The sequence below is a fragment of the Gouania willdenowi genome, chromosome 19 (genome assembly GCF_900634775.1).
Source record: "Gouania willdenowi chromosome 19, fGouWil2.1, whole genome shotgun sequence".
In the NCBI taxonomy this organism is placed as follows: Eukaryota; Metazoa; Chordata; class Actinopteri; order Blenniiformes; family Gobiesocidae; genus Gouania; species Gouania willdenowi.
Genome location: NC_041062.1, coordinates 1,732,416 through 1,756,091, shown reverse-complemented (window position 1 = coordinate 1,756,091; position 23,676 = coordinate 1,732,416). Strand labels below are relative to the sequence as shown.

The 23,676-nt window shown below is 37.1% G+C and overlaps 4 protein-coding genes across 8 annotated transcripts in view; 3 read left to right on the top strand and 1 right to left on the bottom strand.

Moving 5' to 3' along the window:
- vti1a (vesicle transport through interaction with t-SNAREs 1A) overlaps window positions 1–7,845 on the bottom strand; it is a 112,377-nt gene extending 104,532 nt beyond the window's left edge. For all 4 annotated transcript variants that reach the window (XM_028476510.1, XM_028476508.1, XM_028476511.1 and 1 more), the window contains exons 1-3: window positions 7,653–7,845; window positions 3,882–3,940; window positions 2,553–2,663 (exon numbers count right to left, since the gene is read on the bottom strand). In XM_028476510.1, coding sequence (XP_028332311.1) covers window positions 2,553–2,663; window positions 3,882–3,940; window positions 7,653–7,746 — 264 coding nt within the window. In that variant the 5' untranslated portion in view covers window positions 7,747–7,845. The remainder of the gene's footprint in view (window positions 1–2,552; window positions 2,664–3,881; window positions 3,941–7,652) is intronic.
- Window positions 7,846–7,969: 124 nt separating this feature from the next.
- Window positions 7,970–15,583, top strand: zdhhc6 (zDHHC palmitoyltransferase 6). Of its 2 annotated transcripts, none has more exons than XM_028476507.1 (11): window positions 7,970–8,180; window positions 9,757–10,281; window positions 10,400–10,491; window positions 11,105–11,264; window positions 11,348–11,506; window positions 12,310–12,363; window positions 12,473–12,640; window positions 12,765–12,806; window positions 13,936–14,081; window positions 14,156–14,202; window positions 15,018–15,583. In XM_028476507.1, exons 2-11 carry the CDS (start codon window positions 10,015–10,017, stop codon window positions 15,116–15,118), a joined length of 1,236 nt encoding a protein of 411 aa, XP_028332308.1. In that variant the 5' UTR covers window positions 7,970–8,180; window positions 9,757–10,014; the 3' UTR covers window positions 15,119–15,583. The 2 variants fall into 2 exon arrangements, with proteins under 2 accessions (XP_028332308.1, XP_028332307.1); XM_028476506.1 differs by having other exon boundaries at window positions 7,974–8,180; window positions 13,933–14,081.
- Window positions 15,584–16,963: 1,380 nt separating this feature from the next.
- On the top strand, window positions 16,964–18,743 carry LOC114481796 (uncharacterized). Its single transcript, XM_028476834.1, has 2 exons — window positions 16,964–17,352; window positions 17,774–18,743. Exons 1-2 carry the CDS (start codon window positions 16,964–16,966, stop codon window positions 18,741–18,743), a joined length of 1,359 nt encoding a protein of 452 aa, XP_028332635.1.
- Window positions 18,744–21,227: 2,484 nt separating this feature from the next.
- On the top strand, window positions 21,228–23,008 carry LOC114481794 (uncharacterized). Its single transcript, XM_028476833.1, has 2 exons — window positions 21,228–21,616; window positions 22,039–23,008. The coding sequence occupies exons 1-2, from the start codon at window positions 21,228–21,230 to the stop codon at window positions 23,006–23,008; spliced, it is 1,359 nt and encodes a 452-aa protein (XP_028332634.1).
- Window positions 23,009–23,676: the final 668 nt, after the last annotated feature.

Here is a 23,676-nt window from a genome sequence, read left to right as displayed (position 1 = left end):
ATTTCTGAATCCAAGCCCCCCCTCTGCAACTGCAACATTTTGTTTAAAAAACTATTTAAAAACGACTATAGATCATAATGATGGAATGAACGAGTGATAACAAGGGAAAATAATCCCCATTTTGATATCAAGGATTTCTGGGGACTCCAAAGAAATTTTTACTGCATTTTAGTTTAACTGGATTTATATTTCACAAAGTGAAAATATAGAAATACAGTTGTTTAAGATTGGGTGTTGTTTTAATAAAAATAACTAAAAAAAAAAAAAGAATCATGATTAAAAAAATTAAAAGAAAATTTATTTTAATTTTTCAAAAAAATTAAGACAACCCCATTTAAACTCCCGACCCCAAAGTTGAAAAACACTGATTTTGTGGCTCCTAAATAGATTTATTTCTATAGTTTGTATGGGTGAATCTAACATACGCACATGTAGGACGTCTCATGTCATAAAGTGTCTGAGTTACTGAGGTCGACTAAGGCCTGCTCTGAGGAAACTGTACGTTTCACGTCACAAGCTGGCACACTGGTGGTAGGAATACTTCAAACCACAGGTGAATGAAAGGATGAGAGAGCAGGTTAAGGGGGGGGGGTGGGTGGAGACACCTGTGGGAGGCCAGTAGGGGATTGGCTGTGCAGGGGAGGTTAGGCAGGCAGTGAGCGGAGGTTTTGATATTCACAGAAAGCACAACAAAGCCAGGGCTTTTCACATTAAAAAGAAGAGAGATTGCCTTTTTTTTTTTCTTTTTTCCACAGGACGCCTTTAGAGCAAAGTGTCATGTCCTCTCAGGGTCTGTAGGATGTGAGAGGCTGAGTTGGGCTGCAGCGTTTGGCACATCTAAGGCACATCTAAGGAGCTGCAGCTTGCATCAGATTTACAGGAGACGAGATCAACTACGTGTAATACAGTGAGGTGGGTGATCCCGGTTTAAATAAGCGTGTGGTGCGACCCCACCACACACAGAGGAGGACTAAACCTGAAAATTACTGTCAAACCAAGAAGCCACGGTTAGATACAGGAGGATGATTGTGTAACTACATGAAGTAGGATTTTCCTGTTTTAAAGCCCAGCATGGCAACGCAAGGCAGTTAGATTTGCACACACAGTAAAAACAAAATAAAAAAACCTACATCAAAACATAATCATATGCTCCTTTACAATTATGCATAAAAGTGGGGAGTGGTGGCGTAGTGGTTAAGGACGCTTGCCATGTAATCAGAGGTTTGAGTTTTGAGAGTTTTAAAAATATTAGGTATTATAAAAGCAGATAATACAGCAGAAGCCCAAAGACAAAAAAGATTAACTATTTGATGTAAGTTAGACTACATCAACAACAACACACAATCTCATTACATCAGGCCGAGCTACGGAACTCTTCTTGTTGTTGTGTACACTAGTTAAAATCAGTACTCCTCTGTTATTTGTGAACGGATCAGGCTGACATTTGGTCGCTATAATCTATGGGTGTGTACGCATCGATGCTTGGAGCCCGGTTTTCGATTTGGGGCCCCAAAAGAAAATTAAAACAAAAGTCGATTTCTCATTTATTTTTGAGTCAAATATTACGATGGTCAGTGGTACTGAATCATTGACACATACCAATATATGAATGGGGCCCATTACTCCGTATGTGGGGGGCTCCATTTTTTTTTTACATCTGAGTTACCTGGTAAGAAATATATCCATAGTGTTTTAAAAACAAAACTGTACATTTTGTCCCAGGATGATACAGTCTTAATAATTGGTGCTTGGCTGAAGAAGTGGAGCTTTATTATAACAGGTAATAGTAAAGCTGAAAGGCTTTATCATTAGATTTGTCTAATAAAAAGGTTTCCTTCAAGCACAAGGTCGCAATGTAAATTGTAAATTGTCATGCTGTAAGCACCGACACAAGAAAACTGACAATAAAAAACATCAACTTATCGCTGCTATAAACAAAGATGACCCTCAGTTACACATTTATGAGATTAAAACTAAGAAAACTAGACAAAAACAAACAACTGGTTTGCTAACCTTGGGCAAATGCCTTACGTCGACCTATATACATCTATATTCTTTAGTTGAAGTACAATGATTGGTTGTAAACATTGTCAAGTAAGAGCAACCCATAAGACTTGAATGTTCATTAAGCTTTGATAAGAAGCCTGGAAATCAAGTCAAGAATACAACTACTTATGAATTACTAAACAAGGCCAGAATCTGCAGCAACACAAACAATCAACAAGCTTTTCTCAGTGGGCATCAATTGTAAGTTCAGGCATGAACTCTGAATTATCCTCAGTGGATGCATCCCAGTGCTGAGGTGTACGATTGCCCGTGTGTGTGTGTGTGCACGCATGTGTGTTACATTCAATAGTAACATTTTTCACAATAATGTTAGTTATGAACCAGTCTTGCATTCTAAGTATGAATAAAAAGTCAAATGATTTATGTTAGTCTTGCTAAAAGCAGATGAAGTCATACATGAAACCCAGAATAACAAAGTACAGTTTTTCTTCAATGCTTTGTGTATAATTCAGAGGGTTCCAGAGATAAAATATGTCATTACTTACAAATTCTTTCTCAAGTTTCTCAATCTCCTGCTTGTAGCTTTTAAGTCTGCTGCTGTACATTGGTCGGCTTTGGATGGGGATCTCTCGCACCTCCAGGTCCATTTGCTCCAGCTGTAACCACAGTTAACACATAGTTAATATAATTAATAAAACGAATAGGACCCATGTCAATGTGCTAACATCAGACCCAAGTGAAATGGTTTACAAGAAATACTAATTATTATCTCACAATGAATGTTAGAACTTTGGGAAAAGTATCACATGATCACATGTCACAATGATTACTAGCTTGTATTACAATTCACTTATTATAGAAACACTTTACTAGAAGTTTTATACATAAGGCTGACATGATGCTGTCATTAGCATGAATATGGAGTCATTAAGGCTGTTGTTCGTTACCTTAACTTATCTTACCCCATCTAACCCCACGAGATCCCTCCACCTAACCCAAAAAAATGCCAACATAGCTCCAAAGGTGTCATCATTTAGCAAACAACACTTAATGACAGTCTTCATGACACCTTATTCATGCTAATGACAGCGTAATGTCAGCCTTATGTATAAAACTTGTATAGTATAATAGTTTCACACTTTTCTTCTTCAGGATAAAGCAGAGGCAGAAAAAGAAGAATTATTTAATTCATTAATAAAGGTAAAATAAAGGTAAAAAAACGAGAGTTATGACAGAAAATGTGACAGAATCAGAAAACTCTGATAATGAATAACTTGAGCAGCATCAAGTTGATTAAATTCCACAGTTGATTGTAAAAATGTAAAAAATAAAATAAAAAGCTGCTGGCGTCACGCAGTGATAAAAGCTGTGACAGATGAAGACAGTTCTGTAAACACGTACACGACCAAATATGTGCGCCCCGTCGATGCGGTGACATGTATAGGCCTACCAATGCCACAGTGAATGAAGTTGAGGTATATTTGATGCAGGGGTAGACGGGTCCCTCTGAGGCACATTTGCTGGAAACTAATCACCGTGGCATAACGAGACTGACTGCTGCAACAATTTGTCTCCGTCAGGTGACTTTTTTTTTTAAACAGCAACATGAAAACTCCCACCTTGAGATAATGGCTTGAAATGTGTCATGGGGGGGTGTCACTATAAAGCAGATTAGTGGGAAAGCAATCATGTGAGGAGGAAGCCTGCTTTGCTGCCACGTTGAAGTGAAAGTGTGTCTGTGTGTCATGTCACTATACCAGGGATGATACAGGTGCAGTTGTCTGGTGCCAGCGGAAATTGTCTCCTCCCTCTTTCCACAAATTCATTATTTAGGAAATGGGAAGAAGAGGAAAAATTACTGATCAAAGACGTACCAACTCTCTGACTTCTTCAAGCTGTTTGTCGACATTTAGAACCAGCTGTGTCTTCTCCTCTGAAAAGGAAGAAGAAACAGAAACATATTGATCAGCCGGCGGAGGAACAGCGCTTCATGACAACAGCCTCACTCCCCCGCAATGGGGGGAAGAGAGGGGGGGGGAGGAGAGAGAGAGAAGCTGGGAGAAGACAACACACGAGGACATATTTGAAGATATATTTACACATTCTCTCCACACGACGAGCCAACATTTGATGTCTTGCAGTTATTGGCGTCTACGGGGCCTTTGTTGAGGAGCAGCGAGACACCTCATGCCAACTCAAAGCAATGGGAGGTGTCAGCTTTGCTCACCTGCCAGAACTATGAGTCCCACTCAGAATGAGTAATGCACTGCTCTACATCTCACCCCATGGTTACTCTTCCACTATACCCATTATAACTCATGAGGGCTCAGCAATCCAAGGAGAATAAACTACAACAGATCAAATGATAATTTAAGGCGGAGGCATTACACACCTTCAGTCTTTGATCGGAAATCAGCTCTTTGCCATAAATTAATGTACTTTAGCCTGGTATTATTTAAAGGGCACTGTTACTACTACTCACACACATGTATTATTTAAATAACACTTACCTAATAAAAAAGAAAGTGGTGCAAACAAAGCAACATTACAACAAGAAAACAAACAGCTAACCCTTGCATTTAAAATCTTTACTTTTTTCCTACATACACAATATATCATGATAATGTAAGATCCAAACAATAATAAAATCCCAGAGACAGAATCAAGATGACTATTACAGGAAGTAAATGTATAAAAATGGGTTTGATTTTCTAAATTAAAAAAAAAAAAATACTGAATCCTATTGAATATAAATAACTATGAAAGTGCCAACTATTAATAAAGAGTATGGATGTGTGTGCATACATGTGCATCTGAATGCATGATAGAAAGCAGAGAGAATTCCAAATTCCATATATGACCATGTATAAAGATAAATAACATATAACCATTAGATAATATAAAATAAAGGCTCAAAAACATTTTAAATACAATAAATCAATTAAAAGATATAGGGATCAATCTCAAAAACAAATCACAAACAGTCTTGAAAGCAAAATATCAAAAAACAAAATATCTAAACGTATGCAGTTATTCATTTATTTATTTATTTTTAGACAACATGAGCCAAGATGGCATTTTGTTTGTCATCAAATTCATTTTAAAGCAGTAGCCAACATTTCAACCTACACAGTAAACAGCCAAAGGCAGTTCAGTGCAAGGTGAGAATGTTGTTTTTTTACTGAAAGTCATGCCCGAGTTTCAAAGCTCTGAAATATGTATCTACGAAGACTTTGATCTCTGAGGAAATTTCTTTTTTTTTTTTTTTTTTTTTTGGGGGGGGGGATATATTTGTTTTAGAAGTCAATACTTGAAAAAATTTGACAAGCATTCTACATGGAACATTTAGAGAATACGGCAAAACACGTTGATATTAAATAATCAAATATGATAGTAAATATTCATGTTCCAAGGTAGGCAAAAACAACTAATCAAAATTAATGAAAGAGAACAATTCTGGTCAATACTACGAGTAGTTTGTGTGTAATATCTTAGGCACAATTACAATGCAAAAACTATTTCTTTGTGGCTTATTTCTAAACAAAGTGCTGTCAAATTAGAAATGAAATGCAGACCATTGTGTTAGAAGAGCAGAGGGAGGGGGTTTATTGATGGGGATGTTAAAAATCAAAGAAAGTAAACCTTAAAATGAATTTATATGGCGGCAATAATCAGAACAGGCAGGAATTCTAGTGTATTTATGTATATATTCTGTTTTATTGTTTTTATTGTGCAATTTCCTTTCTTGCAACATGTTTTTTCACCTCTTTCTATCTGTACTGTGTACGCGCCCATGTATATAAATATATATATATATATGCTGCTGAAACTCTGTAATATGAATAAAGGATATCTTAACTTATCTTATCTTCCAATGATAGTAATGATAATAATAACTACATGCAGTCGACAGATTTGAATTACTGTACTGTATGTTATGGGATGCTATTAATTTTCAAAGGTGCCAATTTATACATAAACACCCAGGTACAAGAAGTCAAGAAGTTGACTAAGATTCATAATGTCAAAAAATAACTAAATAAGCCCAATATGGTAAATGCTTAAATGTATGAGACTGCTTCTAGCATCACAGCTGCACACACATGACTCATTGACAATGTTAACTACATGAAACAAACTGTAGAGAATAACCACAGGTAATAATAATACATTTCAAATTTTAAAAAATTGGTCACTAGTCGAACAAAGACCCCAAACTAAAAGTAACTTACACAAGTAGTAACATGAAAAACTGAAAATCAGGGACAAAAAAACCCTGACCTAGCTAAGAAACAACAATGGAACAATCCAGACTTTTTCAGTTTAAACATAAATCGATTTAGAATCAGTGTACAAGCTGCACATGTCCCATAAACACACACAAAAGATAATAATAATTTCAATATTAAGAGCTATATAAATAACCATGAGTGCTATGGTACTTAAAATGATGAAAGTAATATATATGAAGCAAAAAAAGATTATGACGTCATAGTTAACATCTTGGTTGCAGGGAGAATTTGGAATCATGACAATTAGAGTGAGTTTGATAAAACAATGATGGCAAAACGACTTAGTCAGAGTATTTCCAAAAATGCTGGATTATTCCATCAAACTATCCATTGTGGATAAATGCAGGTCCTGACAGATACCGGTAGTTGTTAGGATGCCCATTGCATCGCGTTTTGCATATATTGTTAACTTTAGCCATTTGGCTTCATGTAAAATGTACTGCACTACTTAATCATTTATTGTAGTAGACTTTACACAGTTGTTGATTAAAAAGAAATGTCCTAACTACAGTGGCATCTTTCAGCACAGCAGGATGTCAAACTGTACCACAAAGCAACATAGGTTTAAGGCTTGTTTAAGGAACAAATTAAACAGTATTTGATGACGTTGACTTTGTCTCTAACTTCTCAGGAGCTTCTTCCAATTACGCATTTGTAGCACGACAAACACACTCAATGAACAGAGGCTAAAATTCAAATCTTAAAAGATATTTCCTGAGTAGGATAAGTATAACCTGATGATGATCGTCTCTTCCTTCAGAATCAGAAATATTTTAATGATCTTCCCTCATTAAAGTCCCCCAGGGATCATCATTATCATTCATTTTATCATTAATGAATTATTTTATCATTAATTACTTTCGTTAACACATTGATTCCAGATATCACAGCAACTCAAAGGTCGAGTAAAGTTCATGCATCAGCTGATAACACCTAAATTAGCAGTAAAAAAAATAGATTAGAACAAGCTTGTGGTAATAATAAAATATCTTATAATGTAAATATTTAACAATTACATATGATATTATATATTATAATTACACAAATGGGGAGGAGGGTGAAAATTTTGTTTCCCAGAAATAAATATATTTTAACAGGAATCATTAAAGGCATTCAAAGCTAATCCATCGGGGAAAACACCTGTTGTACACTTTTTTTTCCTTTTTTTTTTTTAAACAAAAATATCAACCATAAATTAAATACACCAATCTTTAATAAAACAGAAAAGAGTATACCTAAATAAACTGCTAAATTAATTACAAAAACCTGTTCGTAAGCTTTCTCTTGTTAACAGTCTGCTAGCTAAATGCTACATAGCTAGCCAATTTTAGCTTAGAATTCTCCCAGTTTTACCTCCACTCAGTTTAGGAATTCTGCCAATTTTGTTGGTAATATCAGCGGTGACTGTCCCAAAGTCCTGCTCGTAGGCTTCAAAGTCTGAAGACATCGTGTCAGTGGAGTTTTATAAGGTTATCGGATCTCTGGTTGACAGCTAGCGCCGAGTAACAACAACAATCTTCGAATGGGCACTTCCTTGTGTACCACATTAAAGCGCACGGTTAGAAAAGATGACGTTTTTATTTTCCCAGTTTGTAAAATTACCCCTCCTGAGTCTTAAAAAAACCGGGGTTTTTTTATATTTGTTGAACACACGTGTAAAAAAAATAAAATAAGAAGAAATCTGCAGCTCTGTGAGGGAAAAATAATCTGTGTTTAGCTATAAAGAGTCCACAAATGGTTGGAGTGGCTGAAGACACGGTGAGAAAGGTTCCTATCAGTGCATTGGCAGCAGCAGAAGAAAAAGCCAAGGAAGTGCGGAAGAAGGAAACCAACACTGACGTCTTTACTTTTTTTTTCCTCATCGGGATCACTTTTGTACAGGTACGGAGGGAAAACGTGCATCTCTTTAAATCAGTGTTTTTAGGCAATCTAGCATTCTGAGACATTAGTTATTTAGCTCAAAGCTAGCTAACTAACGACACTAGGCTAATTGTACTACGAGTGCCGAGCAATAACACACACCATATTACACGGGAATGACCCATTATTATGATTTACAGTCAAACTAGTTCCCTTTTTGTCTGAATTGTGTGTTCAAAACCTGCTTGTTACGTTTGTTTCTGGGTCTGAGTTAGCTAGCTTAGTAACAAGCTACTTCAATCCAACCACAAATAGTATTTATTCTGTTTAAAGTAAAGCTATGAACACACACACACACACACACACACAAGTGGAGTTGATTGTATTTATTAGCCTTAAACACAAACATGAGATTGGTTTATGTTAATAACTTATGTCCTGATGATAACTATGGCTCTAACAGTATGCAGTAGTTACATCAAAGCATATGCTTGAAGAAAATTGTGTAGAAAACGATCAATGGGATCAAATGTGATCATTTTACATGTAAATTGGGGGTAAATAAGGGTGATAGCATGATTTTGTTAAGATTAAGTGAGAGAATTGTGACTGACAAGCCCTATAAAGTTGTTCTTGTTGCTTAGTTACCCACAACTTATGTTACTGTTTCCGACGCTCTCATTTTGTTTTTAAACAGCCTGTTCAGTTACAGTTAGGCTCATTTTAATGCAAAAATCTGTAGAACAACACCCAAAAAAATTGTCAATGATTTTTAAAACACCTTGAAAAACTCATGACTAATAAATAAGTAATATATACATGAGCCTGAGGAACTGTGCACAAAAAGTAAACAAGAAATTGACATGAACAGACAAGCCATTATTTGTACATACTTGGAGTATGAACTCAATTGTGTCTTGTACAGTTTTACTTCAGGCATTTTGCACCACAGCATTAAAATGACTAAAATCAGTAGTAATTTTCATGTGTATATTATATTATTGTTGTATTCTTCTTTCATCTCACTCAGCATAATATGTTCTTATTAACTTGGTGCTCAGTGTGTCCTCCTATCCATTCATAATGTGCCTTAATAAAATATAATAATTACTTGTCTCATTTTAACCACTCCCTATAGTGCATGGCTTCCTCAATTTGAGTTGTGCGTCATAGACATCCATCTGCGAGACATTTACTGACCACGTTGGTGCAGAAATGCTCATTACTTATTCATACAACATTGCAGAAACTATTTTCCAATCCCTGAGATAAAGATTTAACACTATGTATTGTCGTAATTGTTTTGTAAGTGGATACCTTTTCACCATTTGGACTCGTATCAAATATTCAGCGCGTGTCTTAGAAGTTTGTTAAAGAATTTGTTGGAGTTTCTTTTTTTCTTTTTCTATTTTTGGTCAAAAACAACAACAAAAACTCTGTTGTGACATATTAGAAATAAATTAATTCCTTTTCTTTTTAAAACCTGACAAATAAACTGTGATAGGTGGCACATCAAATGGTAAGTTTATCTGTATCTGAGAATATCTACTAGAATCACTGTGTATATCTAATATTTGATTTCTTTATGCATTTATAGATGGAGTGTCAGAGTGTGTGATGAGGATAACATGAGAAGCTGCTGCTGTTTTCCCAGGCGGAGAAGTATGGGAAATATGAAAGTCTCTGTGACTTAAAAAAAAATTTAAAAAAACGGCTGCTGGCCCATGAGACAAGAAGAAAACATGCTTATATTTGCAAGATAGCAGAGGGCAATGTAATCTTCCAAGCTTGGATACTTTTCATTAACTCTGAAGCCAAAAGAATTGTGCTAACCTTGTAGCTTAAAAAAAGAAAAATGAACTTTTTATCAACTATTGTGACATTCGATAACCTCCATGAGGTTCGGAGATTGTTCCATTGGGGTCCCATCATTGCCCTGTCCGTCATCGCTATATGCTCCACCATGGCCATTCTGGACTCCATCATCTGGTACTGGCCACTGGACACGACAGGAGGAAGCATCAATTTCCTGATGCTCATCAACTGGACTGTCCTCATCCTCTACAACTACTTCAATGCTATGTTTGTTGGACCTGGTTACATTCCTCTTGGCTGGAAACCAGTAAGAAGCCTTATTACTTATATTTCTATTGATGTTTGTTTAACAGTTTGGTATTTTATCTCCAGAGATTTGCACCTCAGGCATATGCCAGTATCTAAATTTGTTGTTTCTGAAAAAGGAGCATCAGCAGGATACACAATACCTACAATCCTGTAGAGTGTGCCAAGGGTACAAGTCTCCCAGATCTCATCACTGCAGAAAGTGTAACAGGTTTGTGTAGCATTTATTACTAAGGGTGTAAGAAAATTGTGATATTTCACAGTACGTAAACTCCTGGACACTAGGTGTCAGTGAATGCACCATCAGACCTTGTTAAACGACTTCACTCCTCAATGCATTTTAGCTGGAAGTTGATTGTACTTTATTTTTAAACATACTGGGCACTTTTATAGATGTATGTGGTTAATTTTCTTTTTTTTTTGTTAGAATTTAATAACAACAGAATGAGAAACTTTTTTGAAAAATTTAATTTGACAGCTTGATAAACATACCAATTGTTTTTGATATTGGTGCTTGAATTAAAGTAAGTTACCATTAACTTGATGTCAGAAGTTTAAAAAAATAAATATATAAATAAATTGTATTTCATACCATTTTGTACTTGTAAAGATGAAATGTATTATTATTAATATTATGATATATTGCATATTATATTGTCAGATTCATGGCAATGCACACCCCTATTATTTAGTCAAAAAATAAAATGTCCTTAATACCACAAATCTAGGACTGTTTTTGTATCTATGTTGACATGAGAGGGTACTATATGAGTTAAAATCAACACATACTGTGTTACCCTCATTCCCTGCTCCTCCTCCTTCAGGTGTGTGATGAAAATGGACCACCATTGCCCCTGGATCAACAACTGCTGTGGCCACTTAAACCACGCCTACTTCACCAGTTTCCTGCTGCTGGCTCCACTCGGGTGCTCTCACGCTGCCGTCATCTTCATCATGACCATGTACACACAGCTGTATGAGAGGGTGAGCATTATTAGGTGAACCATGTCATCAGCATAATCCTCCCCACACTGGTCGTCACTTTGTTTCCCCATTAAACCCAGCAGATATCGTTCGGTTGGAGTACTGTTAAGATTGACATGAGCGCCGTGCGTCAGGTTCAGCCCCTGATTCCCTTCAGCGTGCCCGCTTTTGCAGCTACGCTCTTTGCCTTAGGATTGGCCCTGGGCACCACTATTGCAGTTGGTATGCTTTTCGTCATACAGGTAAGCTTGTCTCATTGTCTGCTGTATGAGTTTGCTAATGATTCTGTTTTTTTATGTGCTTTTTCTACTAAATTGTCAACATTGTTTAATTCTTCGGACAAGTAGTTTAAAAAACTACTTCATGCAACTCATTGTGGGAATGCAAAGCAGGTCTGCTACTACTCTGCCAATTCTTAACTGATTTATAACATACATTCAAATGTCAAAATGTTCCACTGACAATGCTACTATTTAATTTGTGAGATGCAAAATAAAATGTTGCTACAATCTTCTTCCTCATACTTATACTTTTAGTGGGAATGCTTAGCATTTATCTCTTTCTTTGCTTCCGCAAGTAGGACTTTTACCCTCTGACTTTTGTGGTTCAAATCTTGCCCTGCACAATGTCTGTAACTCTGACTCTAAATAATTGTTTATTAAATCCTCAATGACTGAACATAATGTTGTTAGTTCTCTGTGAGTAGTGTGTACAATTTCTTTTTCATATTTCCACTTGCATTGTTGCAGCAATGCATGTAAAGAATGGGGAGAAATCATTTGCAGACAGAATGAAACAATTGCAGCAACAAGAATAACATTTTAGTCAGATTTTGCCTTGAGAACAAGCCACAGGAAACAAATCAATGTCATTTAGTTTTTACTGATGTAGGCAAAAAAAAAAGAAGCCTTGGTACCAATCAGGTGGTTCATATACGTAGTGTACTCCACCGTGTGTCTTCCTGTTGAAAGAAAACTAAAGCTTTCAATGTAAAGTTGTTTTAAATGTGGAGACTCCAAAAGAATAAACATGCTTTTATTTTCAGATGAAAGTCATCATCAGAAATAGAACATCCATCGAGGCCTGGATTGAGGAAAAGGTCAGAAAGCACCTGTATGAGCAATGATTCAACCTTAAAGAAAGGTTTCACCCTCTCACTGCTGATACCTTTCACATAATATCACCCCAACCTCTTCTTTTTTCATTAGGCCAAAGACCGAATACAGCACTACCAAACAGGGGAGGAGTTTATCTTTCCTTATGACCTCGGCAGTCGTTGGCTAAATTTCAAGCAGGTTTTCACCTGGTCAGGGACACCCAAAGGAAACGGCATGGAATGGCCAGTCCATCCCAAGTGTCACCAACACACTTTAACGGTATGTCAAATCTTTGGTTTTAATTGAATGTGTTTTTGTATTTTGTGTGTATTTTCCTATATCAGTGCTGTCATTTAAATCATTAACACGAGTCATTTGTGTGTGTTTGTGTTTTTTCTACTAGATTGAGCAGCTGAAGCAGAAAGCTGATAAACGGATGAGAAGTGTAAGTACCTACTAAGTTTCTTGAAGGAAAAAAATAAATAATGGAAACATCCCGTAAGAAGCTGCAAAACAGCACAATGTAAATAGTTTAAAATACATGTGCGTTAACTGTATGGTGCAAAATAATAACTAGGCAAGACCTGTTTTCGCAAGGTGAATACATATTTGAAAATTGAAAAAACTGGCAAAAATGAAAACCTGTATCTGGATGTGTTGACAATTTTGTTGTTTTTACTAATTAAATTGAAAGTAATAATGCTGGAAAAACAGAAGACTGACCTTGACCTTAAATATGAATATGTGTGACCTTGAGCGAAGGTCGTCACACATTGAAAGGAAATGTTGTTCAATGGTACCAGTCTGAGCACTGTATCTCAATTTGTGGCCATGTTATAGGAAAAATAATTTTTTTGTGTTTTGGCTGAGCTTTGTCATCCTGTCTCACTTTGTTCTGGCTTCCAGAGTCATTTTCTGAGGAATTCTTGACCTTAAATGTGACCTTGAGTGAACGTCAAGGTCGCACATTGAAATGAAACATTCAATGGTACCAATGGCCAAGTTATAGGGAAAAAAGTTTTTTTTTTTTTGTGACGTCATGAACTTTGACCCCTACCGATCTTTTTACTGGTTGGTCGTACAGCTTCGATTCAATGAAATAAAATACTCTACTTAAGATGAGCTTTTCATAAATGTAAGCATCAAACTTGTACGATGCATATTCACAGAGATATGGAAAATTTTGATTTTTGACGCTTGACACAACCTTGACCTTGACCTTGACATTTTGGCTCCAAAAAAGGTTGACTGCACATCCTTGACATTGTCCCTATAAGATGACATACTTCATCAATAGCCTAGGAGGAGTTCCAGCAATAAGGAGTTTCCAAATACAATGATACAATATTGTGACACATTGTAATTCATAGACAGTTGGTTTCTACCAGTTGTCACATGCTGTCAGGAATCTGTTTTCTGCATGAATTAATTTGACGTAGTATGTCAGAGATAATGGAAACACGTATTAGCTGATGCGTAATTTACTTAAATATTCATATTTTCTCATGTCTGATCTTGTGTGGCATCAGCGGAGCCGTAGAATAACCAAATTTGGCGCTTGCTTTGTCCAGCAGGTCCTTTACCAGGCAGTGGAGGACTATAATGGAGCCTGCTGTCCCGTCAACAAGGGCCTCCAAACATTTTTCCGAACACCCTGCACCGAGGAGCCCAGAATCCCTCTTAGCAAAGGCGACCCCATCCTGGCTACTCGTGGCACAAAGTATGTTCATTCACTAGTTATTATTCATCTTTTTCAAGATATAAATGTGGCAGATTCTGGTTTGGTCCTTGCAGGTGGTGGATGTACGGAGACAAAGTTTTAAATGAGGAACAGATGAGAGGTGAGATGAGCTTCCTATTTCTCGTGAATGTTGTATTATTACATTGTATTAACCAGAGTTGGGGTCAATTATAATTGCAATCTTGTATTGGGTAAATAATTACAATTAAGATGTAATTATAAAAAATATATATGTTGCTATTGTAATGTTATTGAATTGTGAATGGGTTCAGATAATTGACCTTGTAATTGTAATTGGCATGAACATTCTATAAATTTACTATTTAATTAAACGCAAAACTGGGTAACCATGTTAGAGTTCTATGGCTTACGCATATTATTATAATAAAAAAATATAATAATTGTTATAATTATAATAATTATTACCAAGTTTACCTGTCAGTTCTCTTGAGGATAATTTTATAATTTAAAAAAAAATTTAAATCTAGAGGTATACTAACACAATAAAGGCTCAGAAGCCCACAACAAATATAAATAATTTCATCGATAAGGAAGACTAACAACATAACCAACAGATGTAAAACAAATGTGTATTTTGTGTATTTCTACAGCTGATTTAATTATTTTATTTTATTTTATTATTTAGTTGTCATAAGAGATGCTAATTATTTAATAAAGGCTCAGTCGTTGTAAATAATTGTAATTGAACTTTAGTAACTGAGAACATGATTGTAATGGACTTTCAGGGGGAAAATAATAATTAAGTAATTTTAATTGTAATTGGAAAAAAAGTCAACATAATCATAATTGAGTTGTAATCGAACATGGTTAATTGAAGACGTAATCATAATTGAAAAATGTAATTGACCCCCACCCTGGTATTAACTGCTGTCCTCTTTGTGTCGTCGACTGTAGCTGGAGAGCGGGTCAGGGGTTGGTTTCCAAGGCGATGTGTGGAAAAGTGCCATTACGACACAGCGGCCAGCGATGGCACCAGCGACAAGAAAGTGAACTAATGTCTGTCAGCACGAGTTGAGCAGTGATGGTAATAGTGTGTATGCCAGTGTACACCGACTGATGATGTCACGCCACTTTCCAGAGGTTATAATTTCAATCCCTTTTCCTGACCATTTCATGTTTTCCTCAGTCTTACTAAGACACTTTGCTGCCAAACAAAGAGCGAGGACTCATCGAGTCCGAATCCTCTCAGTCTTAATGTCCAAGAATTGCTGTCAGGCTTTGTTGTGACTTCAGCTTAATCACGTGACTTCTTACTTGAAACTGTTGTTGTTCTTTTTTTTTTTGTTGATGTTATTAATTGCTACTTATGCAATGCCTCTGCCCAGCTAACCCAAGGGCTTCATCATGCAAGTCTTTCTACAGTGTGGATTAAAAACCAATGATCTTTTCTTTATTTTGTGATGACAAACTGTTTGCCTCAAAACACAACCTAACAAAATAAAAAGTGTATCTCTCACACATCAGTGTCATTTTTCATGATATATTGTCAGCATTATATACGTGTGTGTGTGTGTGTGTGTGTGAACTCAAAACGAAATAACTAATTTATAGTATCATTTTAGAATATATTTTTTAATCATAATGAAGTACGTATCTTTTAGATATATACAGTATATATGAAATTTTCAGTATGAGCTACATGTAGGGTTAGTGTACTGATTACAACAATGTTACAGTTTTATCAATACAAATATCTCTATCATTTGTTTTATTTTTGACATTTCTTGTAAATATTTTAAAATTCAAGCGTGACATCGAAATACTTTTTTAACATTAAAAAGAATCTCTATCACTGCGATTTTTAGCGAGTGAGTTCTGTTTGTGTTTCAATTCAAATATACATATATATATATATATATATGAATGTACTGTACAGTATATCTTCCCAAAAAGGAATTTGCTGACAACTGACTAGTTAAAGACAATTCATTTTTACAAGGTTTTTCCATTAAGGTAGAAATTAAAGACAGCAACGTTTTGTTTTGTTTTTTTTATTTACAAACGTTTAAAGAAGTTTATAGGGAGAAAATACAACACAAAAGTCGAGACTTTTTTCCAGAGATTAAAAAAAAATTCTAAAATCAATTCGGACATTTTTTTTCCAGTTATGCAAATGTTTTCAAACTTATTTAATATTATTCATCTATTTTAATGTCCAAACGAGCTAACTACACGATACGAACTACATATCCCAGAAATCCATTGTTCAGTCTCCACCAATCACCATTCAGATGTCGTATCACGTGATGCCTCGACCAATATTCGTGCACCAGTGACTTCCTCCAGAGTTAGTGTTTGTGTGCGGATTTGACCAGGCAAACGCGCCATGACTGTAGTAGTTTTAAGGAGTTTTTCTTATTTTTTTTCAATGTTATTGTAGAAATGTGTGAGGAGTCCATGGTAAATATTTAGTTGGTTTAATGACAATAATCACAATTTCACACGTGGCTGTATCCGTGGAACTACTTTCGAGAGAAAGATAAACAGACAAGTGGAGCATGCGCACTGATAACAAGTACGGCAACTGATAGGACACATAAGAGTCATTGTGACAGAATGATCTACAGGTGTGCAGAAAACCATCAGTAACTACGTAAACAAAAACTCAGGGCTGCGTTGTTATGACGACGTAGCAGCCAATAGGAAAGCGTTCTCTCCTGCACTCAGAAGTTCCAACGGTTGCTTTCATCAGTTGCTTTCATCTTTCAGCTTCTCATAGTTCACAGTGTCCACTGGTGTTATCAGATCAGCAGCTTATCAGCCTTTTACTTTACTTGTGTTACTTTATTATCACTTATTATTTGACTGACAATTGTTCTGTGTGTATTTAGTTTGTTTCAATGGAGCATTTTATGGAAGGCACCTATGGTCCCATCTCAGTGTTGTTCAACGCTCCGGTTTATGAGATGATTTTCAAGAACATATGGAATCTGGTGATGTACAAAGATGAAGTGGCGATTATGGTTGAACTCATGAGGTTGCAAAACCAGAACCAAGTGATGTGTGACATTACTCCAGAACACATGGCTCAACACCTCCATGAAAAGAGCAAAAACAACCTGAGCGTGAAGTTCCTGGACTCCCAGCTGGAAGAATTCGATGACGACGTTGAGGTTAAGCTGCTTCTAAGCTTGGCGAGGGTTGTGAACCACAGTATGAGGATGAGGGACATTCAGAGAGATGCCCAAAGCCTACTCAGCGCTCCAGAGCTCATGCCTCCTGCATTTAGGTGAGTTACATTTGACAGACATTTAGGGCCTGTACTACGAAGCTGGATTCCAAAGTGAAACTGATCAGCGTGAATATTGTATAATCTCACTAATTTAAGCATTAACAGTCATTAATTCCTGCATTTATACCTTTACTGCTTTTACTGCAGCAACAGTGTTGATTTTGGTCTGAATTATGATTTTAATTCGTCATATTTTTTTAATATTGGTCTAATGCTGCAATCTCCACCCCTTGGTGGATAGTGCACACATAGCCAGGATCAAATCACCTGTCTTAGGTGAACGCTGCTAACGGAGAGATATCCCGGATATACTTATCCAGCTTCGTAGTACAAAGTTAAAGTTTAAAGACTTGTGGTTGTGCTGCTTTTCTGCTGTTTTGGGGTGTTTTGAAACCAACTTTATGATTCCATTTCACAGGTTTCCAAAGATTACCAAAAAGGCACAGGAGATTTGGGAGACGCTCACTGAGAGACATCAACAAGCCTCCTCCACTGAACGTCTCCAACAGCCACGGGATGTGGTTTTGGAAGTTGTTCCAAAAGTTGTGCAGGTCTTGTGGGTGCCTAAGCAAAGGCAAGTCCTCACCATGCCCTCCCAGGAGCTGGACAAGGTGGCAGTGGGTGTGACCAAAGCAGTAGAGGAGAGTGTTCTAGCTTCCCTTGGCTCCACTCTACAGGAAATCACCATGTCACGCTCAGCCAGGGACGAGCTGATCGCTTCCATCATTGAGACAGTTGATGAAGTCTACCTTCAGGACATGTGGGACACATTTCCACCCCAGTTGCTGCGCCACATCACTCGAGTTGCAGCCAAACAAATCACTGCATTGTTTCAGCATAAACCAGATGCTAATGTCAGTGTTGAGAGTGACACCGATGCTGGGCCCAGTGAAGACGTGAGCCAGTCTACCACACCCACACCTCCAATGACTGCTGATGAAGATCCGGCTGCTGATGAAAAGGTGGAACCAGAGGAAAACCCAAAAGTACTCTTGGATCCTCCTGCGATCAGCCAGCACTCAGAGCTCCACCCACAGGAAGAATCAGATGGATCCATGACTGAACAGGTGTTCCAGCCTCTTCATCTTTCACCTGCATCTGTGATGTCTTCTGATGGAGCTCCTGTTGCTGATTCTGAGGGACCTGAGGAAGTCATGTCTGATTCAGTTCCTGCTTCTCAAGCCATCAGCTCAGTTCCAGATTCCACGTGTCCCCCTGAAGACCCAGAGGCCCACGTCAGCTGTGATGTGGAGGGTCATGGTTCTCTTGGAGAGTCAGCAGTAATGAACGATAAATCTCCAAAAAAAAAGAAGAGTCGGATGCGTCGCTCCATCAGGTGGATGCAGAAGAGGCTCTTCAGCTGCATCTGGTCCCAGTTAAAAGATTGAAAACAAAACTCTGTTATGGACATTATACTGTCTCTCTGAGCACCAGGGATATATATATTATTACATTTATTACATTTATGTGTGTAGACATTTCACTGTTCATATATTTATCTTTATCTGCTTTTTTTTTCTGTTTTTTTATTATTATTATGAATTATTCTTCTCCTACCCCCTTCCAGTTATTTCCTCATCCCTCTCATTATGTCTTCCTCACACACTTTATTGTAAAGTGAAGGATTTGTAAATATTTGTAAATGTTGTTTCTTACACTGTCTTCATCATTATCTTGTGTGTTGCAAAGTTAAAAAATAAATGAATAAATAAATAAATAAACCCATGTGTCCAGTATTTGAAAGATATGGTATCATTAATAACTCTATTACAACCTAAGTACAACCACTCTATAAAAATCAACAGTTCTGTTCTTAGAACTCAAAACCCCAATAGATATTAAACCCAATACTTTCACAGGATTAGTGAAAACGCAGGGGTGTGAAACTAACATTCATGTGCCTGAGTTTGCACTTCCACGTATATAGATTATATTAATGATCCAAAGCAGTGACAACATCCAAACAATAAGTGACAGACATCAGTCCTTAATTGTACAATCCTCCTCCTTCCTCTAAGATGGTCAAAGCAATGTCATTATTTATGGATCAAATAGGAGGTGGAAACCTCTGGAACTTCCTACATCATGATAAAAAAAAAAAAAAAAAAAAAATTCTTTTATTCTCAGGTCCATAAAACATTTTAAAGAAATTATTTCTTTTACATTGATAATTATAATTTCTTCCTGTTGTATAGAAAACTTTTGATAATATGGTTTTTATTCATTGTGTGTGAGGTGTTCATTTGAAAAAGAATATTAATTTAAAACAAAGTAAAAATAATAATAATAATAATAAAATTATTCAGCGGCATATGAAAAAAAATAAAAAATTATTACAAAGCTGAGTGAAATACCCTTAATTTTGTGATCTGTGCATGATTTTGACACCAGATTACTCAAATGTGCCATGTTTCATGCAGATTAAACAAAACCCCAAGGAGGAATTTTGAAAAATGAATGAATGAAAAATGTTTTGATATGTCGTGACTTACAAAGAGCAATGTGCTGTGGGAGTGGGGCGTGGCCTATGTCAGAAGATGCAAATCTATGTAGGAAACATGTGGATATGAATTTTATGAAGATGTGAATAAAATTGTGAAAGGTAAAGCCAAATTGTTATTAATTGCTACTTATGCAATGCCTCTGCCCAGCTAACCCAAGGGCTTCATCATGCAAGTTAAAAGAAAAGCCAAACACAATAAACATTAAGTATTCATTTGGTTTTGATCAGCTGTCTGTGACACACCCAGTCCAGGTCCACGACCCACCTTTGGGCCCCGACCCACCAGTTGAGAATCACTGGTCTAGGAAGTACTAAGTTAAGCTTAATATGAATCATGGATTACTTATGGAAAAGATTTTTTTTTTTTTTTTTTAATTTTACGTCAAAGTTGGTTAAAATATTTTAAATTTGTGATCTGTACATGATTGTGACAGAGAATTACTCAAAAAGTACACAGTAAAAATACTCAATATTGTGCATGCAAGTTGTATAAGAAGTATTAAGTTCAGCAAAATATGAACTATTTATTGAAAATAATCTTTTTACTGTCCGTCAAAGTTGGGTGAAATATCCTTAAATTTGTATATGAATCATGGACTACTTTATGGGAACTTTTTTTTTCTCTCCAGTCGTCCTTTACTTTGAAATCCGGACGCAAACCTTAGTGATATATTCAGTTTATTACTGAAGATAATAATAATTATTACTGTAAAAGTATGGTCATTTTCATGGGTCTGATTGTGAAACAGTCTCTACCAGCAGCTCTTCAGACTGGTCTCATTATCATTACCGTAAGTGTTAGTATACTCGCGCACTAGAAAACAACGTGCGGCTGATTTGACCAGGCAAACGCGCCATGACTGTAGTAGTTTTAAGGAGTCTTTTTGATTTTTTTCAATGTTATTGTAGAAATGTGTGAGGAGTCCATGGTAAATATTTAGTTGGTTTAATGACAATAATCACAATTTCACACGTGGCTGTATCCGTGGAACTACTTTCGAGAGAAAGATAAACAGACAAGTGGAGCATGCGCACTGATAACAAGTACGGCAACTGATAGGACACAGAAGAGTCATTGTGACAGAATGATCTACAGGTGTGCAGAAAACCATCAGTTACTATGTAAACAAAAACTCAGGGCTGCGTTGTTATGACGACGTAGCAGCCAATAGGAAAGCGTTCTCTCCTGCACTCAGAAGTTCCAACGGTTGCTTTCATCAGTTGCTTTCATCTTTCAGCTTCTCATAGTTCACAGTGTCCACTGGTGTTATCAGATCAGCAGCTTATCAGCCTTTTACTTTACTTGTGTTACTTTATTATCACTTATTATTTGACTGACAATTGTTCTGTGTGTATTTAGTTTGTTTCAATGGAGCATTTTATGGAAGGCACCTATGGTCCCATCTCAGTGTTGTTCAACGCTCCGGTTTATGAGATGATTTTCAAGAACATATGGAATCTGGTGACGTACAAAGATGAAGTGGCAATTATGGTTGAACTCATGAGGTTGCAAAACCAGAACCAAGTGATGTGTGACATTACTCCAGAACACATGGCTCAACACCTCCATGAAAAGAGCAAAAACAACCTGAGCGTGAAGTTCCTGGACTCCCAGCTGGAAGAATTCGATGACGACGTTGAGGTTAAGCTGCTTCTAAGCTTGGCGAGGGTTGTGAACCACAGTATGAGGATGAGGGACATTCAGAGAGATGCCCAAAGCCTACTCAGCGCTCCAGAGCTCATGCCTCCTGCATTTAGGTGAGTTACATTTGACAGACATTTAGGGCCTGTACTACGAAGCTGGATTCCAAAGTGAAACTGATCAGCATGAATATTGTATAATCTCACTAATTTAAGCCTTAACAGTCATTAATTCCTGCATTTATACCTTTACTGCTTTTACTGCAGCAACAGTGTTGTTTTTGGTCTGAATTATGATTTTAATTCTTCATATTTTTTTTAATATTGGTCTAATGCTGCAATCTCCACCCCTTGGTGGATAGTGCGCACATAGCCAGGCTCAAATCACCTGTCTTAGGTGAACGCTGCTAACGGAGAGATATCCCGGATATACTTATCCAGCTTCGTAGTACAAAGTTAAAGTTTAAAGACTTGTGGTTGTGCTGCTTTTCTGCTGTTTTGGGGTGTTTTGAAACCAACTTTATGATTCCATTTCACAGGTTTCCAAAGATTACCAAAAAGGCACAGGAGATTTGGGAGACGCTCACTGAGAGACATCAACAAGCCTCCTCCACTGAACGTCTCCAACAGCCACGGGATGTGGTTTTGGAAGTTGTTCCAAAAGTTGTGCAGGTCTTGTGGGTGCCTAAGCAAAGGCAAGTCCTCACCATGCCCTCCCAGGAGCTGGACAAGGTGGCAGTGGGTGTGACCAAAGCAGTAGAGGAGAGTGTTCTAGCTTCCCTTGGCTCCACTCTACAGGAAATCACCATGTCACGCTCAGCCAGGGACGAGCTGATCGCTTCCATCATTGAGACAGTTGATGAAGTCTACCTTCAGGACATGTGGGACACATTTCCACCCCAGTTGCTGCGCCACATCACTCGAGTTGCAGCCAAACAAATCACTGCATTGTTTCAGCATAAACCAGATGCTAATGTCAGTGTTGAGAGTGACACCGATGCTGGGCCCAGTGAAGACGTGAGCCAGTCTACCACACCCACACCTCCAATGACTGCTGATGAAGATCCGGCTGCTGATGAAAAGGTGGAACCAGAGGAAAACCCAAAAGTACTCTTGGATCCTCCTGCGATCAGCCAGCACTCAGAGCTCCACCCACAGGAAGAATCAGATGGATCCATGACTGAACAGGTGTTCCAGCCTCTTCATCTTTCACCTGCATCTGTGATGTCTTCTGATGGAGCTCCTGTTGCTGATTCTGAGGGACCTGAGGAAGTCATGTCTGATTCCGTTCCTGCTTCTCAAGCCATCAGCTCAGTTCCAGATTCCACGTGTCCCCCTGAAGACCCAGAGGCCCACGTCAGCTGTGATGTGGAGGGTCATGGTTCTCTTGGAGATTCAGCAGTAATGGACGATAAATCTCCAAAAAAGAAGAAGAGTCGGATGCGTCGCTCCATCAGGTGGATGCAGAAGAGGCTCTTCAGCTGCATCTGGTCCCAGTTAAAAGATTGAAAACAAAACTCTGTTACGGACATTATACTGTCTCTCTGGGCACCAGGGATATATATATTATTACATTTATTACATTTATGTGTGTAGACATTTCACTGTTCATATATTTATCTTTATCTGCTTTTTTTCCTCTGTTTTTTATTATTATTATGAATTATTCTTCTCCTACCCCCTTCCAGTTATTTCCTCATCCCTCTCATTATGTCTTCCTCACACACTTTATTGTAAAGTGAAGGATTTGTAAATATTTGTAAATGGTGTTTCTTACAGTGTCTTCATCATTATCTTGTGTGTTGCAAAGTTAAAAAATAAATAAATAAATAAATAAACCCATGTGTCCAGTATTTGAAAGATATGGTATCATTAATAACTCTATTACAACCTAAGTACAACCACTCTATAAAAATCAACAGTTCTGTTCTTAGAACTCAAAACCCCAATAGATATTAAACCCAATACTTTCACAGGATTAGTGAAAACGCAGGGGTGTGAAACTAACATTCATGTGCCTGAGTTTGCACTTCCACGTATATAGATTATATTAATGATCCAAAGCAGTGACAACATCCAAACAATAAGTGACAGACATCAGTCCTTAATTGTACAATCCTCCTCCTTCCTCTAAGATGGTCAAAGCAATGTCATTATTTATGGATCAAATAGGAGGT

Excerpts from the sequence above, each read along its gene's own strand:
- zdhhc6 (XM_028476506.1), top strand. The coding sequence starts at position 10,015 with ATGAACTTTTTATCAACTATTGTGACATTCGATAACCTCCATGAGGTT. Across the intron at positions 10,492-11,104 it reads CACTGCAGAAAGTGTAACAG|GTGTGTGATGAAAATGGACC; the intron begins GTTTGTGTAGCA and ends CTCCTCCTTCAG. Across the intron at positions 14,203-15,017 it reads AAATGAGGAACAGATGAGAG|CTGGAGAGCGGGTCAGGGGT; the intron begins GTGAGATGAGCT and ends CGTCGACTGTAG.
- LOC114481796 (XM_028476834.1), top strand. The coding sequence starts at position 16,964 with ATGGAGCATTTTATGGAAGGCACCTATGGTCCCATCTCAGTGTTGTTC. Across the intron at positions 17,353-17,773 it reads CTCATGCCTCCTGCATTTAG|GTTTCCAAAGATTACCAAAA; the intron begins GTGAGTTACATT and ends TCCATTTCACAG.
- LOC114481794 (XM_028476833.1), top strand. The coding sequence starts at position 21,228 with ATGGAGCATTTTATGGAAGGCACCTATGGTCCCATCTCAGTGTTGTTC. Across the intron at positions 21,617-22,038 it reads CTCATGCCTCCTGCATTTAG|GTTTCCAAAGATTACCAAAA; the intron begins GTGAGTTACATT and ends TCCATTTCACAG.